The sequence below is a fragment of the Eptatretus burgeri genome, chromosome 16 (genome assembly GCF_056783735.1).
Source record: "Eptatretus burgeri isolate ZD-2024b chromosome 16, Ebu_testis_v1, whole genome shotgun sequence".
Lineage (NCBI taxonomy): Eukaryota > Metazoa > Chordata > Myxini > Myxiniformes > Myxinidae > Eptatretus > Eptatretus burgeri.
In genome coordinates this window covers 6,936,851-6,953,466 of record NC_140976.1, presented here as the reverse complement: position 1 = coordinate 6,953,466, position 16,616 = coordinate 6,936,851, and the positions used below count along the sequence as shown (strand labels likewise).

The 16,616-nt window shown below is 46.2% G+C and overlaps 1 protein-coding gene across 14 annotated transcripts in view; it reads right to left on the bottom strand.

Moving 5' to 3' along the window:
• The window catches only part of LOC147010416 (PR domain zinc finger protein 10-like), a 110,869-nt gene that overhangs the window by 78,576 nt on the left and 15,677 nt on the right, over positions 1-16,616 (bottom strand). For all 14 annotated transcript variants that reach the window (XM_085858934.1, XM_085858942.1, XM_085858930.1 and 11 more), the window contains 2 exons: positions 16,509-16,559; positions 8,484-8,861 (listed from right to left, as the gene is read on the bottom strand). In XM_085858934.1, coding sequence (XP_085715060.1) covers positions 8,484-8,861; positions 16,509-16,556 — 426 coding nt within the window. In that variant the 5' untranslated portion in view covers positions 16,557-16,559. The remainder of the gene's footprint in view (positions 1-8,483; positions 8,862-16,508; positions 16,560-16,616) is intronic.

Below are 16,616 nucleotides of genomic sequence, written 5' to 3'. Positions count from 1 at the left end.
AAGATGAGTTGGGATAACTGACTGGAGATTAGAAGACTGGAGATGAGAGTTGGATAATTGACTGGAGATGAGAGTTGAGATGACTGACTGGAGATGACTGGAGATGACTGGAGATGAGAAGACTGGAGATGAGAGTTGGGTAATTGACTGGAGATGACTGGAGATGAGAGTTGGATGCATCATTATGATTCTGAGTACAACAGATGATCAATGGAGAACCGTCAAAAGGGAACACCTGCTCCGACTTGGCTCCGTCAGATTTGAATCTCTTCCTCAAACTTAAGGAACCCTCTCATTTGCACAAGGTCATCTGCCCTCTGCTTGGAAATCAGCAAACATTACTGTCCTGCATAAAAAGGTGCAAACACAGATCCCTGCAACTACAGACCAATCAGCCTTCTTCCAATCATCAGCAAGGTGATGGAATCCATCATCGCTTCAACCATTAAATCCTTCCACTTCTCCAATGGCTTGATTTCCGATCACCAGTTTGGTTTCAGACCAGGTCACTCTACCCTGGATATGCTGCTTCTGCTCTCCCAACAATGGATGGAGATTCTCAATGCCAGACATGAAATCAGAGCCATCTTCCAAGATATATTGTTGCAAATTTGGAAGCTTACTGCACACAACAGCCAGGTCCTATAGATCAGCTATATCGGTATGTGTTTCTAGTTAGGGTCCCGTCCTATGTTTAGTGGGCGATTAATTGTACGTGCGCCGAGTTATTTCATAGTTAGGATTTTTACATTTTAAACTTCAACTACAACAACGCCCATCTTCGCTTCTTCACCATCGGCCTTTCCCATGTGCATGAGTATCAAGCACAGCCGTGGGTGGAGTCCAATGTGCCAGGCGGGGTTTCTTTGGACATTGGCGTCTTGGATTTCACTCCAAATACAGGCATGGCGCCCCTCTCAGCCAATCGGAGGGTGCAAGCATGTCTGCCGCCTCTCGGCCAATGGGGAGCCAATGCAACATATTGCTGCTCGACTTCCTGGTCGAGGGGTGGAGACATGAGCACCCCACCCCCCACCCCCCCCGACCAATCTCGGACGGCCGGGATATCGCCCGGCACGCCTGTCCAATGAGGGGAATGACGCGAGACGGATCCCTCCGACCTGTCAAGAAAAACGGATAATTGTGTGGGGGCGACCCGCTGAGAGAGTCTTCCCACAGTGAATCGCCTGCCTGCAAGCCGGAGGAGAATCGCTTGCTTTGACTGCTTCGTTGCCTGTTTTGCCGGTGGAGCGTGCCAGCGCCCGACGCTACCCTCCGTACCTGGTGCTTGGAGCAGCATTGTGTTGCGGGTTCGAGTCCCGCCAGGCCAGATCGTCGGGAAATGCATGAAGCGGGAAGGTCCACGCCAGATTCTTACCTCCAGCTCACCTTCCCTCCGAGCTGGGGGTATCAATAAAGGCCGCGGCCACCATTTCTTTTTGGGAGGTTTGTGTCTGTGTGAGGGCCCGTCTTTTAAGTAGAAACATTTCAGTGCCGTGTGTGTAAATTGCATTCCGTTTATTCGGTTAACTCTGCCTTCTTGCATGCTCCCCTGCCCCATTATAAATAAATATCCCTTTTGTTAAATGTGCCAGCTCGTTTCTTTGTTTCTTTCATTGGCTTGGCACGGTGTGTCTTGAGAAATAGCGAGGCAGTAAATTGTTCATTTGGACCGACAGGCCTTGGTAACCTCCACTCAGGTCACACGCGGTTTGGGTACGGTAACGGCTTGTTCCGCTCAAGGTCCGTCGAGGGTGTGAATTCCCGGTAGCTTTGCCGCGTGGGTAATTAGGTATATTGAAGTTTGTCAATTGACCCTACCCCACGTGGTCGAATTATTGGCGATTCATGGTCCAGTGAGGGGCCCGTGCCTTTCGGACTTATCCGAGGGGCATGACCTAAATTCCATGTGTTCGGTGGAGTCGACTCTACTGCTCCCTCTCGGGGTCGTGCTCACCACCGATACCCGGCCCCGCAACAATATTGCGTGCCTTTGATACGGTCTGGCACCCTGCCCTGCTCATCAAACTCTCTTCCTATGGTATCCAAGGCCATCTCCACTCATGGCTCGCAGAGTAAGTTCCTCTCCTGTCACAGCGAATGTGTGCCCCTTAATGGAATTCTCTCCTCTCCTCTTCCTGTCCAGGCTGGAGTTCCTCAAGACAGCATTCTGGGCCCTGTTCTTTTTCTGGTTTTCATCAATGATCTCTCTTACTATGTGGAAAATCCTCTTGATCTCTTTTCTGCTGACTCCACCCTCTGTTGTACCATCTGTCATCCCTCAGACCGACAAGCAACAGCCTCTTCGCTCTCTGCATATCTGGATAAATTCACAAACTGGTCCAACACATGCAACATGTCTTTCAATTGTGACAAATCTCATACTCTCACTATGTCTCTCCGAAAGGACCGTCTGGAACCCACTCCCCCACCCCCCGTCCCATCTACTTTCTCAACAATCCTTTTGAAAGAAGTCCTTTCATTCAAGATTCTGGGTCTCACTATCTGCCACAACCTTTCCTGGGAGAGCCACATTTCCAAGCTGGACTCCAAAGCCAGCCACCGACTGGGCATCCTCCGTCGTGCAAAGTCCTTCCTTGGCACACCTGAGCTCCTGACAACATGAAAAGCTTTCATCCACAGCCTGATGGAGTACTGCTCTCCCCTCTGGGCTGGTGCTCCTGCCTGTCGCCTTTCTCGGCTTCCCGCTGTGGAAACCAAGGCATTTAGGATCATTGGTATCTCCCGCAATGAGGCTGAGTCTTTGGGTCTCTCATTCTCTCACCGCAGGAAGGTCAATCTGTCTTCTACTGTCTCCTCTCCGGCCTCGCCCCACCTGCTCTGTCTGCGATATATCCCTCCTCCCCCCTCATATTTCTGCATGGCGCTCAAGCTCCGCCAGCAACCCCCTTCTGGTAAAACTACCAAAATCAAGAATCACTGCTCACCTTCACTCTTTCATTCCTCTTTTTTCCCGCCTTTGGAACAACCTCCCACACTCTCTTCAATCACACTCTTCTTCAAAACAGCTGTTCACCACCAACTCTTATTTTCCCCCATCCAAAATCACGATCTTTTGTATCCCCGTTAATCCACCACAAACCCACCTCCTTCAAATTCCCTGCTTTCCTTCCTGAAAGTCCCTGTCGTGTAAGGACTTGAAAGTCCCTGTAGTGTTCATCTTGTTTACCCCGTGTACCCTGCACCATCCCTTTCCCTTCCACAGGTCTCCTCACATCTCTGTTCCCCAGTGTTTTGTCCTTCCCTCTCCCACCCCCTCCTCCTCCTCCTCCTCCTCTTGTCTCCTGCTCCCCTTGTTGCACATTCTATGTATTCGCTCTCATGGGAACCTCGACATTGTATACAAAAAATAATAAGAAGAAGAATATAAAAAACAAAAGCAAGCACTCCATTCAAAACTGTTGATAAGGAACGGCCATCTTGGAAAGCGCAAGCTTGCTGCTTGGTAACTGACCACACCACTGGACATCTAGACAGCATCCAGTACATACAAAATGCTGACAAAAGACCGGTTTTTCAATTGAAGATTAAAAATATTAATCATGACTATTTTTGTTGAAATGAAAACGTACCTTATTCAATTTTTTTATTTACATAAACTCAGAGGTGATGTTGAGTGTACGAAAGTACATATACATTCCATACAACTTTAAAGTGTTCGTGTAGTGTACATAACTTCCTTAAAGTGTTCGTGTAGTGTACATAACTTCTTTAAAGTGTTCGTGTAGTGTACATAACTTCCTTAAAGTGTTCGTGTAGTGTACATAACTTCTTTAAAGTGTTCGTGTAGTGTACATAACTTCCTTAAAGTGTTCGTGTAGTGTACATAACTTCTTTAAAGTGTACGTGTTCATGATAAATATCTGGGCCCCCTGACTAACTAATGACGTATGCAGGTATTTCATGACCAAGCCAATTTTAATGTTCATTTACTTCACATCATACAGTTTGTGAATTACATGTCCATCAGTTTGTTTATAAGCCTTGAAAAGTCAGGTGAAAACCAAAAGTGCTTTTTTTTTATGAAAGACCTCTATTTTCTTTCCTCTACATTATGAGAACGAACCTTCATTGGGCAGTGTATGTTTGACTGCTGCCACGATCGCTGCGGACAAAACATGCATTAAGGCCCGGTCACACCTTGACGTTTTAGCCAACGTTTGCCGATTTTTGAATTTTTTTTCTAAAACGCTGGCACACGTTGAATACGTTATGGGTAAGTTTTGATAACATTGAGAGCACGCTGAAAAACACTGCCATACGTCGTTGTACGTTGGCTTTAAACGTTGTACTTTTTGGTTGTCCTCAAATTTTTTCATGCTTGAAATTTCACGACGTATGCCGGCGTATGACTCACACGTTCCGCTACGCTGGCCACAAGTTGTATGCACGGTCTGCGATCGTTGACAGACGTCAACACATGCTACTTATAAGTTGAGACACGCCGAGGTAATGTTTAGCGTACCCGAAACTTATTTCTAACCTATGATTAACGTGTTGTTGGCACGTTACGCGATCGTGCCACACGTCGACAGACGTTACTTTTAAGTTACTCATAGGCTGAAAGACGTCGGTATAATGGATCGTCCTTGCGTCAGCGTCCACGGCCACGGCCAGGACACTTATTTGCAGCATTCTTCAAACTTTTCTTCGGCATGACGAGGATGTTCACACTTCAATGTCTAGCTTGGCTATGATTCCAATTGTCCATCGGCAGCGTCTATTTAAAATAGTCGAGTTTGAGCGTTTTAACACGTTCAGAAGAAACGCTTCAAATTTCCAAACCCCAGTGTCAAAAAACAAAGGCGAGTGACAGCAATTTAAATCGTTCATTGTAAACAATGAAAATAGCTGAGTGGTACCGTTTAAAAGTCGTTGAGTGTAAAAAAAATCCAATTGTTGAGCGCAAGCATCTACTTTAAATAGTGGAGATGCAGACATTTAAATCGTTGAGTGGCAGCCTATGAATAGCAAACCCTACGTCACCGGCAAAGATAAACTGCCGCACGATATGGATAAGTTAGGCTATCATTGGGCATAGTTTGTGAACGCCGGCTTCACGATAATTATTCGTTGGTATATCGTATCTATAAGTAATCAAAGTGCTCTATGCACATTATTAGTTCATTGTGCATTTGTCCAACCCGTTATGAATAGACCTAAATCGTAAAAACAAGCCATAGCTCATTGTTGAAAAAGCCCCATAAAAAATTAGCCGCAAAGAACTTCGAACAATGGTGCAAAGATGTCTCCTACCCGTGGACACGCGGACGCAAGGAGGATCCATCATAACCCACACCCTCCCCTCACACTCACCTACTACTGCCAACATGAACAAACTGCTACTAATACTAATACTAATACTGATACTGATACTGATACTGCTGACATGGACATCGACTCAAAAAGGACTCGAAAATACTGTTGGGTTCCCCTTTTATGAGCAGCATTTTTATATACCAATTCCCAAAACCGCTGGGAACACGTCTTTACATGGCAGTTGTAAGCTAGAAACACGTTCATTTATTTATTTTTGTCGACCGGAAGACGTCATTGGAATACGTCTACATACGTCGATGTGTGTTGGGACTACGTAAAGAATTGGTTCAAAGCACGTCAAACATAAGTTAGAAATAAGTTTCGCGTAAAAAAGACATTACCGCGACGTGTTTCGACTTATGAGTAGCTTATAAGTAGCGTTTGTGGACGTGTGTAAGCGTCCACATATCGTGTGTAAAACTTATCCCCATCGCATGCGGAACGTGTGTCATACGCCGAGTACGTCCAAAAATTTTGAACATGTTTAAAATTTCTTGACATACTCTACTTGCTACGACGTATGATAGCGTACTTTAGCGTTCTACTCACGTATACCAAACTTACTCATACCGTATTTGACGTGCCCCAACGTTTTAGACACATTTTTCTTAGGTCGGCTTACGCTGGCAAGATCGCCAAGGTGTGACCTCGATGTTGTCACTTCCATTTCTACGGCAGTTATGATTCAAATCGTTGTGCGTCAGCCTTTTAATAGGCTACGTCACGACATCGTCGGCGATGCGTGCAACGCGCTATGCCTAAGTTAGACTATCGTTGGGCATCGGTTGTGTAGGCCGACAACAGGTTCAGCATTCATTGGTATAAGTTATCTTTAACACAACGAAACGTTCTGTGTCCGTTACCAATGCGTTATACATAAGACCAAGTCGCTATGAATACGTCCGAATCTTAAAAAAAAAACATCAAAAGTTCAACGTAAGCCAGCGTTTTACATACCTTTTAATACGTTGCCATCGCTGACTAAAACGTCAAGGTGTGACCGGGCCTTTACATCATTTGAGTTGAAATCAAAATGTACCTTTGTTTCCTCAAAACAGTTCCTTTATTTAATGACTAGCGTGGATCGGCTCGCTGTGCTCGCCTCTCCACACATCGTTGCAGAGATTGACGTCACAGATTTATTGTGTTGCCATGATTTACACCAATGATAATACAAACATTTCTTTTCTACAAATTTATTTGTAATATTGGTGATATTATGTTTATTTGAAATTTCATTTGTGATATAAGAAGGTCCAAGTGGTCTAAATGGTCAAGGGTCTAAGCCAGTGTTTCTCAAGGTGGAGCACACACCCCACCGGTGGGGCGTGGCAATATTTTGGTGGGGCATGAGGATTCAGAATTAATGAATCAATATATGATCGCTTTCATAGCTTTGCTATGAGTTCCCTTCTTGGTTGACTCAGCCATTTCTGGTGGATTTATCTGAAGTATCAGAGCAATACCAAGAGGAGTTATGCGAGTTGCAACAAGATGAGTCTGTGAAAACTCTTTTCAAGATCAAAGGAACCATGATGTGGCTGTCTGAGGAGGGTGAAAAGAAATACCCAAACTCGATTCCTTTGGCAAGGGGAGTATTGATAAATTTTCCATCATCTTATTTAGTCGAATGTGGATTTAGTGTTGTTACCGATTTTCTGCAAGCTAAGAGAAATCGACTGGAAATTACGAAACGTGGTGATTTAAGGCTGAAACTGCCAAAATTGGTTCCTCGAATCAAACAAATCTGCAGCCAACGTCAAAGGCAGAGCTCCCATTGAAGTGAGTAGCAATTGAATAAAATTTGCAATAAAGTTTTAATAAAGCCTTTTGAATACATATGTAGTATATACTGTAGTGTCTCCAATCATGGTGGTATGGGGCGTACGATCTTTTTGAAAATCAAAGTGGGGCGTGGGACAAAAAAGGTTGAGAAACACTGGTCTACTAAGCTGTCTAATCTGTGTGAAGGGTGTAAGGGGTCTAAATGGTGTTAAGGTCAAAGGGGTCTAAAGGGTCTTTTTAGGTTTTTAGTGACTTTTGGGTCTTCAGGGTCTTTTGGGTCCTCAGGGTCTTGGGGAATTAACATTCAAACAGGACGTGATTCATGGGCATATAGTCTTCATGGACTGATGAATGGCTTCACGGCTTCACCACATCACTCATGGCTTCACTGCCTCACTCACGGCTTCACTGCATCACTCACTGTGCTTTTCATTTGTATATATATATACTCACACACAAGGGTGGAAGCTTCGAGACCTGGGAGGACTCTGTTCCACCTTCTGAAACACGTAGATGTAAACAACAACCAACATATATATATATATATATATATATATATATATATATATATATATATATATATATATATATATATATATATATATATATATATATATATATATATATATATCTTTCTGCAACCCCCCTCTCTCTCCCTCTCTCCCTCTCTCCATCTCCATCTCCCCCCCTCCCCGCCCCCTCTCTCACACACAAGAAACACCTCCCCATTTACTTTTCTTTTATATTTCTATCCTCCGTTGTTCGTTCTGTCTCCAAGTACTTTAAACCTTTTCAATGCATCTGATTCTACGAAGCTTGCTGGCATGCTGTTTCAGGTGCTAACTCCAATACATTCTGACTGCCCCCTCATTTACACATCATGATTCTTATTTGAACAGACAGATGGTGAACAGGTAGTGTGCATTGTGAACTGAATGGGAATGTGGAAGTAAACCAAAACTCAGTTGCTTACGTAACCGCGTTCCATAAAACAAACACTCGATTCATCGGAGTATGGAGAGAGCCACAAGAAAACTCCGAATGGATAAGACTATTTTTTTTTACCACTTTTTAAAGTTGGATCAGATTAGTCAAATGGTCATCTTAATAAATGAACATATAGCCAAACTGCTGTACATCAGACCATATCCATGGACAGTGTTTTACAACTCAATGTATGTGTAGTTTGTACATCACGAGTGTCCGCATGTTGCAGTCAAAACAAAAGGTTTTGTTTATCAACAAAATATTTGCGAAAACTTTTGCAGACACCGTTTGTACATCTAAATGGAATGTTCAGTTGATACGAGTGAACGAGGAGTCCACGGGGAAGATACACAGACAAAAGAAACACTTACCATTGTCTCGGCGTGTCGATCAGCGACTTTGCCATCGCAAGCTGCATCTTGCCCTGCCTCCAGCTGTCCCTGTCCCGAATGTCCGAATTGATCCTCCATGTGATCTTGTCCTAACCTCGGTGTACAGCATTCATCACTCTGTTCAAATGCATTGCCAGAGCCCGCTTCAAACTCCCGTCCGGTTTGTACACAAACTTGAGCGAGAATTTGTCCACTCCACGTGTTGCTTTCTCCAAGCATTTGTCCCGCGTTGATGTCACTTTGTCCAACATCGTGTCTGACATTCTGCTCTTCGCTTTGTTTGTAGCTCCGATCGCTTTCCGGAGAAAAGGTCGGCATGCTATGCACCATGTCTTGATTGTCCAGCACCACTGTGATCTGCAGACAAAACCACACATCTGTGTATGTTAAACCCTGCACCACTATGACAGATACTGTACCCGATAAGGATGATAATGTAGTGCACTGTACTAACATTTCATGCACTGTACCTGTCCATTGGATACACTGCACCAGCATGTCATATGTATATGTATATATATATATATATATATATATATATATATATATATATATATATATATATATATATATATATATATATATATATATATATATATATATATATATAAAACACCAAGAAAGCAAGCACTTGAACAACAGAAACAAACCCTTCGGACAAAATAATTCAGTAACCCACCATGTCGAGGCGACTGGAACCATACTTTATTGTCCATACAGTAAAGGATATGCAAGGAACTTGGACAATGGAGGAGGCCATTTGGCCCATCACACCACATAAATCAATCTATTAGTTTGACTATACACCTGCAATTTGAAGGGAGAGGGGTGGGGTTGGAGGGGGAGTATGGAGAGAGAAAAGTGGGGGCAGGTACAGTTCGTTTTTTTGTTTATACATTAAATTCTCTTGTTTTTGTATTTTTGGGGGAAGAAAAGGGTTGGAAGGTGAGGATGATCAAACAAACAGAACATTCTCCTTTTGAGGACGCTCTCTCATAGACATCACAATCACTATGCCTGCACAGAACCACCCATCAATATCGAGCCGTCTACTAATCCTGCCAATATCTCTATACCACTCTATCCCCAAAGCTTATGGGTACCGATCAAATTTCAGATTAAACCTATCTACTGTATCTGCTGCCACTACATTTCCAGGGAGACCATTCCATGCATTAACAACTACTCTCTGAGTGAAATACCCCAGCCTTACTACCGTCTTCGCCAACGTAGCCAACATGTGGCTCTCAACGGTATCCTTTCTTCTCCTCTTCCTGTCAAGGCTGGAGTGCACCAAAGCAGTGTTCTCGGCTCCATCCTATTCCTAATCTTCATCAATGATCTCTGACTCTCCAGAAAATGCTCTTTATGAATGACATGTTGGATTGTGTGGGGGCAGAAGATATGTGGAACCGCAGGAATGGATCAAGCCCTGGAGGAGCGGTGACTGCGGCCTCCCCCGAGGTAATTTGTCCCTGGTAGCCGGTGATGTCTTGAAATGGGGACCCGTCGGGAGGGGGGTTTGATCGGACGACCAGCAGCAAGGAGACCCCTGGCGACCCAGATGAGGCGGAGAGAGCCTGGATTGTGTGGAGACTCTCCCCAGTGGGACGTACGGCAAAAGAGCTGTTTGGCTGTCAGGGACCGAATGTTGTCCAGAACCTCCCCGCTGCCCAGTTCATGATCACACATGTGTGTAATAACATTTAAGCCATGGTCATACAGGGTTGAAATGAATGATTGATTCTTGGGTTGATGTGTGAGTGTGTGAGGGAAGGTTCACTTGATCCATATCACGAACCGGTACCAGAAAGACAGGGCCCACATAAATTTGGAAAGGTATATGGGATAACTCTGCTCTGTGTCTGCTTTGAGAGATTGCTTGTCTTTTGCCGCACCCCACGAATTCCTTGCTTTCCCTGCTGTACATATCAATAAATCCCATTCACTGTGCCATATACCTTTCCTCGCTTTGGTTGAAAATAAATGCCCTATTTATAAATGTTCCCAGCTCGTTTTCATGTTTTCTTTCATTGGTCTAGCATGGAACGCACCCGAGCTTAGCAGGGACGTTATTTTCCACAGATCCGTTTCGTTGCCGACACGTACTTAGCAGTTCTGCTCAGCTGCACCTGATCCGTTAGGTAATCTGGTTAACAAAAGTACGTATCAAGAAAGGGCATGTTCCCCGGTAATGAGGTCACATGACGCTTAGGTAAGCAATTTTAGATGAAGGACCCTAAGTCACGTGGTCGAATTATTGTCGGTTGCGGTCGATTCGCGACCTGCCGCGTCACAAAGTTATTCATGTACGACAGCCTGCGATTCAGTACCAGAGAAGAGTTCAGAGATCAGATTGATCAGTTTTGGTGGCACCCCACAAAGACCAAGAATCCTCCAGAGGGCATCCTGATTCACTGAATCGAACGCTTTACAGAGATCAACATAGGCTGCAAGCAGCCCCTGCTGAAAATCTCGTCTGCGTTTGGTGAGGACCCAAAGAGCAAGGATACAGTCAATCGTTGAGCTCTTTGGTGTAAAGCATGACTGCTCTGGGCGCTGGTGCTCAAGCAGATGGTGGCGAACCCTCTCAAGAATTATCCAAGCAAATACTCAAGATTTATCGGAGCAAAGATTATGCACCGAGAGCAGCGTCACCCTTCGGTAGTTGTTGTGGTCCTGGTGATCACCCTTCCCTTTCCAGAGAGGGACAACAAGGCCCCTCTTCCAGTCAGTTGGGATGATTCCTGTGTTCTAGGCAGAGCACAGAACTGTATGCAACGACACGAGTACGGCATTTCTCCCAGCCTTGAGAAGTTCAGCATGGATGCCACAGATCGCAGGAGCTTCACCCCATTTCAACCGGTTCAACGCAGCCTGTGTTTCCACAAACGAAGGTGGATCACAGTTGATTGGAGGGTCAGCAATCATGATAGTAACACCCCTGACAACCAACTAAACACAGCTGGTGGATCAGCCAAGTACAGCCGCTCAAAGTAACCAGCCCAGTGGGCCTTCACTTCGGACTCCTCTGTCAAGAGCCCACCACCCTCCACTCTAACTGCAGCACACCGAGGGACGGGCTTGGAGGAACACAATGCTTGAATTCCCCCTTAAGCAGAATGATAATCACTTGACCACAGGTGATGTTCTACTCTTTAACAGATTCCTCGCACATAGGCCTCCTTGTCCACCCTCAGCACACATACAGTTTTATGCCTCAACTTCCTGAACAGCTCTGCTCTGCCATTAAGCCTGGCCCTGCGACTCTTGTCAATGGTATCCAGTGTCTCTTGGGAGACAAAGTTCTTCTTCGCATGAAGGTGGGTTGCAAGACATCCACCAGCAACATCAAGGATGGTAGTCTTGAAGGCACTCTACAACTCTTCAGGATTCTTCAAAACACCCAGACCACCCAAATCCCCAATCGGCCTGTTCACAAACTCCTCAGCTACCCTCTCATCCCTGAGCTTGCCAACATCCAGCCTCGGCTGGGTTGGTACCATTCTCCTGGATTCAAGCTGAAACTTCAGAGTGGCTACAACAATCCTGTGCTTGGTATTGAGGAACTGAGCACTCCAGTAGACCCTACAGTTCTGAATCATCCTCCGGTGACCATCAATGAGCACATGGTCAATCTCTTGCCACACCACCACCACCGTTGTTGGAATACCAAGTCCAGTGATGAGGCTGTGGGTGCTAAAACCATGAACCAGCCACCCTAAGTCCATGACGTCTTGCAAAGTGAAAGAACGTAGTGCTATTCTGTTTCACAGATCCAGACCGATGAGGACTAACACATATCTCATAGCTATCCATAAAGTGCCAGTCGATGCAATGAAATCCCCCAAGACAAGAATAGTATATCGCCTGGGGCATTGATCAATCACAGACTCGACTGCAGCATCGAATGATCACTCTTCTCAGTTGGAGCATATACAGAGACCAGAGAAATGACACCCAAGGAGTGACGAATCCTCAGTCTCATAATACGCTCATTGACTGGTGTTTCCTCAATTATCCTATCCAGGTTCCTCCTGATGACTCCATCTTTGCTCTTTACTTCTTTGGGTTCCTTCTTGGTCTTCCATTTGATTATGTTTGTACCATATCCTGATGTTGTGTGGACTGTGCTTCCCCGCTGATGGACCTCTGGTAGCTTGTACATGTTGCTGCGTTGCGTTTGAGTCTGGGGAGTAACTGCTGAAATCTATCTGTCCGGGTTATTTGCGACATCTTTGTTCTCTTCACATTTTTTTTCACATTATTTTCATTTAATTTTAATTAAATTGTTGTTTTTTTTAATGTTTTAATTTTTTTGGTCACAATTCTGTTTATTCATTCTAATTCTAATAAGCTGACCCCAATGATAATTGAGGTAACACCGGTCAACGAGCGTATTATGAGATTAAGGATTCGTCACTCCTTAGGTGTCATTTCCCTGGTCTCTGTTTATGCTCCGACTGAGGCGAGTGATCTCACCGTGAAGGATGCATTCTACGCCACACTCGAGTCTGTGGTTGATCAGTGCCCCAGACGAGATACACTTCTAGTCTTGGGGGATTTCAATGCATCGACTGGAACTGATAGGGACGGTTATGAGGTGTGTGTTGGTCCCCATGGGTCAGGAACTATGAACCAGAATGGCACTAAGTTCCTTGACTTTGCAAGAAGTCATGGACTTAGGGTGGCCGGTTCATGGTTTCAGCGCCCACAAGCTCATCGCTGGACTTGGTATTCCAACGCTGGCGGTGTGGCAAAGGAGATTGACCATGTCCTCATTGACGGTCGTTGGAGGATGATCCAGAACTGCAGGGTCTACCGGAGTGCTCAGTTCCTCAATACTGACCACAGGCTTGTTGTAGCAACTCTAAAGCTGCACCTTAAATCCTGGAAAATGGTACCATCCCAGCCGAGGCTGGATGTTGCCAAGCTCAGGGATGAGAGAGTAGCTGAGGAGTTTGTGAACAGGCTGAGTGGACACTTGGGGGGTCTGGGTGCTTTGGGGGGTCCTGAAGAGTTGTGGAGCGCCTTCAAGACCACTGTCCTTGATGTTTCCGGTGGATGCCTTGGAGCTCACCGCAGGCAAAGAAGAATTTTGTCTCTCAAGGGACACTGGATACCATTGACCAGAGTCGCAGGGCCAGGCTGAATGGCAGAGCTGAGCTGTTCAGGGAGCTGAGGCGTAAAACTGTACGTGCACTGAGGGTGGACAAGGAGGTCTATGTGCGAGGAATCTGTGAGGGGGTAGAGCATCACCTGTGGACAGGTGATTCTCGTCCCGCTTACAGGGGAATTCGCGCATTACGTTCATCCAAGCCCATCCCTCGGAGCACTACAGTTCGAGCAGAGAGTGGTAGGCTCTTGACAGAGGAGTCTGAGGTGAAGGCCCGCTGGGCCGGGTACTTTGAGCGGTTGTAACAGGCTGATCCCCCAACTGTCGAGTTGGACGTCAAGGGTGTTACAATCCCTGTTGCTGACCCTCAAATCAACTGTGGTCCACCTACGCTTGTGGAAACACGGGCTGCGGTGAACCAGTTGAAACGGGGAAAAGCTCCAGGGATCTGTGGCATCCATGCTGAACTTCTCAAGGCTGGTGGAAATGCTGCACTCGTGTCGTTGCATGCAGTTTTGTGCTCTGCCTGGAACACAGGCATCATCCCAACTGACTGGAAGAGGGGCCTTGTTGTCCCTCTCTGGAAAGGGAAGGGTGATCGCCAAGACTGCAACAACTACCGAGGGGTGACGCTGCTCTCAGTGCCGGGCAAGGACTTTGCTCGGATAATTCTCGATAGGGTTCGCCACCATCTGCTTGAGCACCAGCGTCCAGAGCAGTCAGGCTTTACACCAAAGAGGTCAACGATTGACCGTATCCTTGCACTTCGTGTCCTCACCGAACGCAGACGAGAGTTTCGGCAGGGGCTGCTTGCAGCCTATGTTGATCTCTGTAAAGCGTTCGATTCAGTGAATCGGGATGTCGTCTCGAGGATTCTTGGTCTTCGTGGGGTGCCACCAAAACTGATCGATCTGATGTCTGAACTCTACTCTGGTACTGAGAGTGCTGTGAAGTGTGGTGGTACCATCTCTGACTTATTTCCAGTTGTTACTGGAGTCCGTCAGGGATGTGTACTTGCCCCTACACTTTTCAGCACTTGTATGGACTGGATTCTAGGGAGGATGTCGGAGAGATCAAGTTGCGGTGCGTCATTTGGGAATGTCAAGATCTCGGACCTTGACTTTGCGGATGATGCAGTCATCTTTGCGAAGACTTTAGACATCCTCTTGGGGGCCCTCGAGGTGCTGAATGAGGAGTCGGAGCCGTTGGGATTACGGGTTTCTTGGGTCAAAACTAAGATCCAGGCTTTCGGTGACATCTTGGATGCTGCTGTCCTGTCTGTGTCTGTTTGTGGTGAGGATGTTGAGGTCGTGGAGAGATTCACTTTCCTTGGCAGTGATATTCATGACGAAAGTCCGAGTCTTCAGGTCCTTGGTACTTCCAGTCTTGCTCTATGGGTGCGAGACTTGGACTCTGACCAAATATCTGAGACGGAGACTTAATTCCTTTGGTACCAGGTCTCTTCGGAGAATCCTTGGCTATCGCTGGTCGGATTTTGTGTCCAACGAGCGGTTGCTGAGAGAGACTCGGATGAGATTTGTTACCTGCATAGTCCGTGAGCGTCAGTTGCGGCTGTATGGACATGTGGCTCGTTTTCCTGACTCTGATCCTGCTCACCAGATTCTCTCAGCGAGGGAGTCTCATGAGTGGAGGAGGCCAGTGGGTCGACCACGTGCCTCATGGTTGCAACAGGTTGACCATCATCTCAAGGAGATGGGGATGGGCCTGGCATCTGCCTGGGGGATGGCCAGACGGAGGCCCCTGGAGTACCGGCGGAAAGTGGACGCAGCGACGTGCTGTTCTGGCACATGCTCCCATACCTGACCTGACCTGATTCTAATTCTGGCTTTTTATTCTCTTCCATCTCTTTTACTCAGTTCCTCTCTTTTGTCATCGATCTCTCAGGAGAAATGAATTCTTGCAGAAATTTTTCTGCAAGGCTCACTTGGCTGTGCCTGGATGGGTTTGAGGGGAGTGGAGTCACAGCTGAAACCCGAATCCTATCCAGTTTCCTCCTGATGAATCCATCTTTGCTCTTTACTTCTTCGGGTTCCTCCTTGGTCCATTTCATCATCATGAGAGGCAGCTTATTTGACACAGCTACAGCAACTCATTGTGCATGGTAACCATCAGAGCAACCAGACCAATAGTCGGTGTAATCACCCGCCATAATCTCGCTGCAATCCGGTGTCCGAACCTCAAAGAGTGCTGCAATACCGATGTCCAAATGCTGGAGCTCAGATAACAGAGACAGGTGATCATCCTCTCTTTGGGATAGGACATTCCAGGCACCCACCTGAAGGGACTGCATCAGGTTAACTCAAGGAGACCGCCGCCTGGTGGACGACACCTCAGCACCTTCCCGACACACACCATGGGAATCCGTGAAGACACACCACCAGAAGACCCAGGAAGGTTACGCCATACTTTTCCTCCTATCATCAAAGCATGGGTGTCCCAAAGGCTTGGCTCCAATCCCGTCATCCGGTGAACTGCACTGCGAAGGGCAGCTGCACAGGAGTTACTCCGCCGGAGTGGGTTTTCAGTTTTCTTTGCGATTTTTATGTTTTGCAGAATGAACTGTCTTATGGTGGCCAGTGCAAATCCTGCCAACAACCTTATCAAAAAGGTCACCCAACTGCAGGACGACGTCCGCAGACAGTTGGGCAACAGGTATGGATGGCTGTTGGCTCACAAGGAGCTCCTCCACCCTTTGAAGATAAGAACCAGACACGATGCATGTGGAAGCTCTCCAAGGTAAGGATGGCACATGCGTCGCCCATACAATAACGAACAGGTACATCTTGTGAGCTGAAGAATAAACACATTGCAATAGCTCAACAGATACAATTTGTGAGGTTTTGTGTGTTCATGTCTTTTCGTCTTACCACCGTGGTTCCTTTATCGTCCCAGTTGTCTCTTTCGTCCGAATTCATCACCTGAAAAAAAAAGAAGCCAAAACCAAATATTGTATCAAGCAATCAGAATCTTGAGCA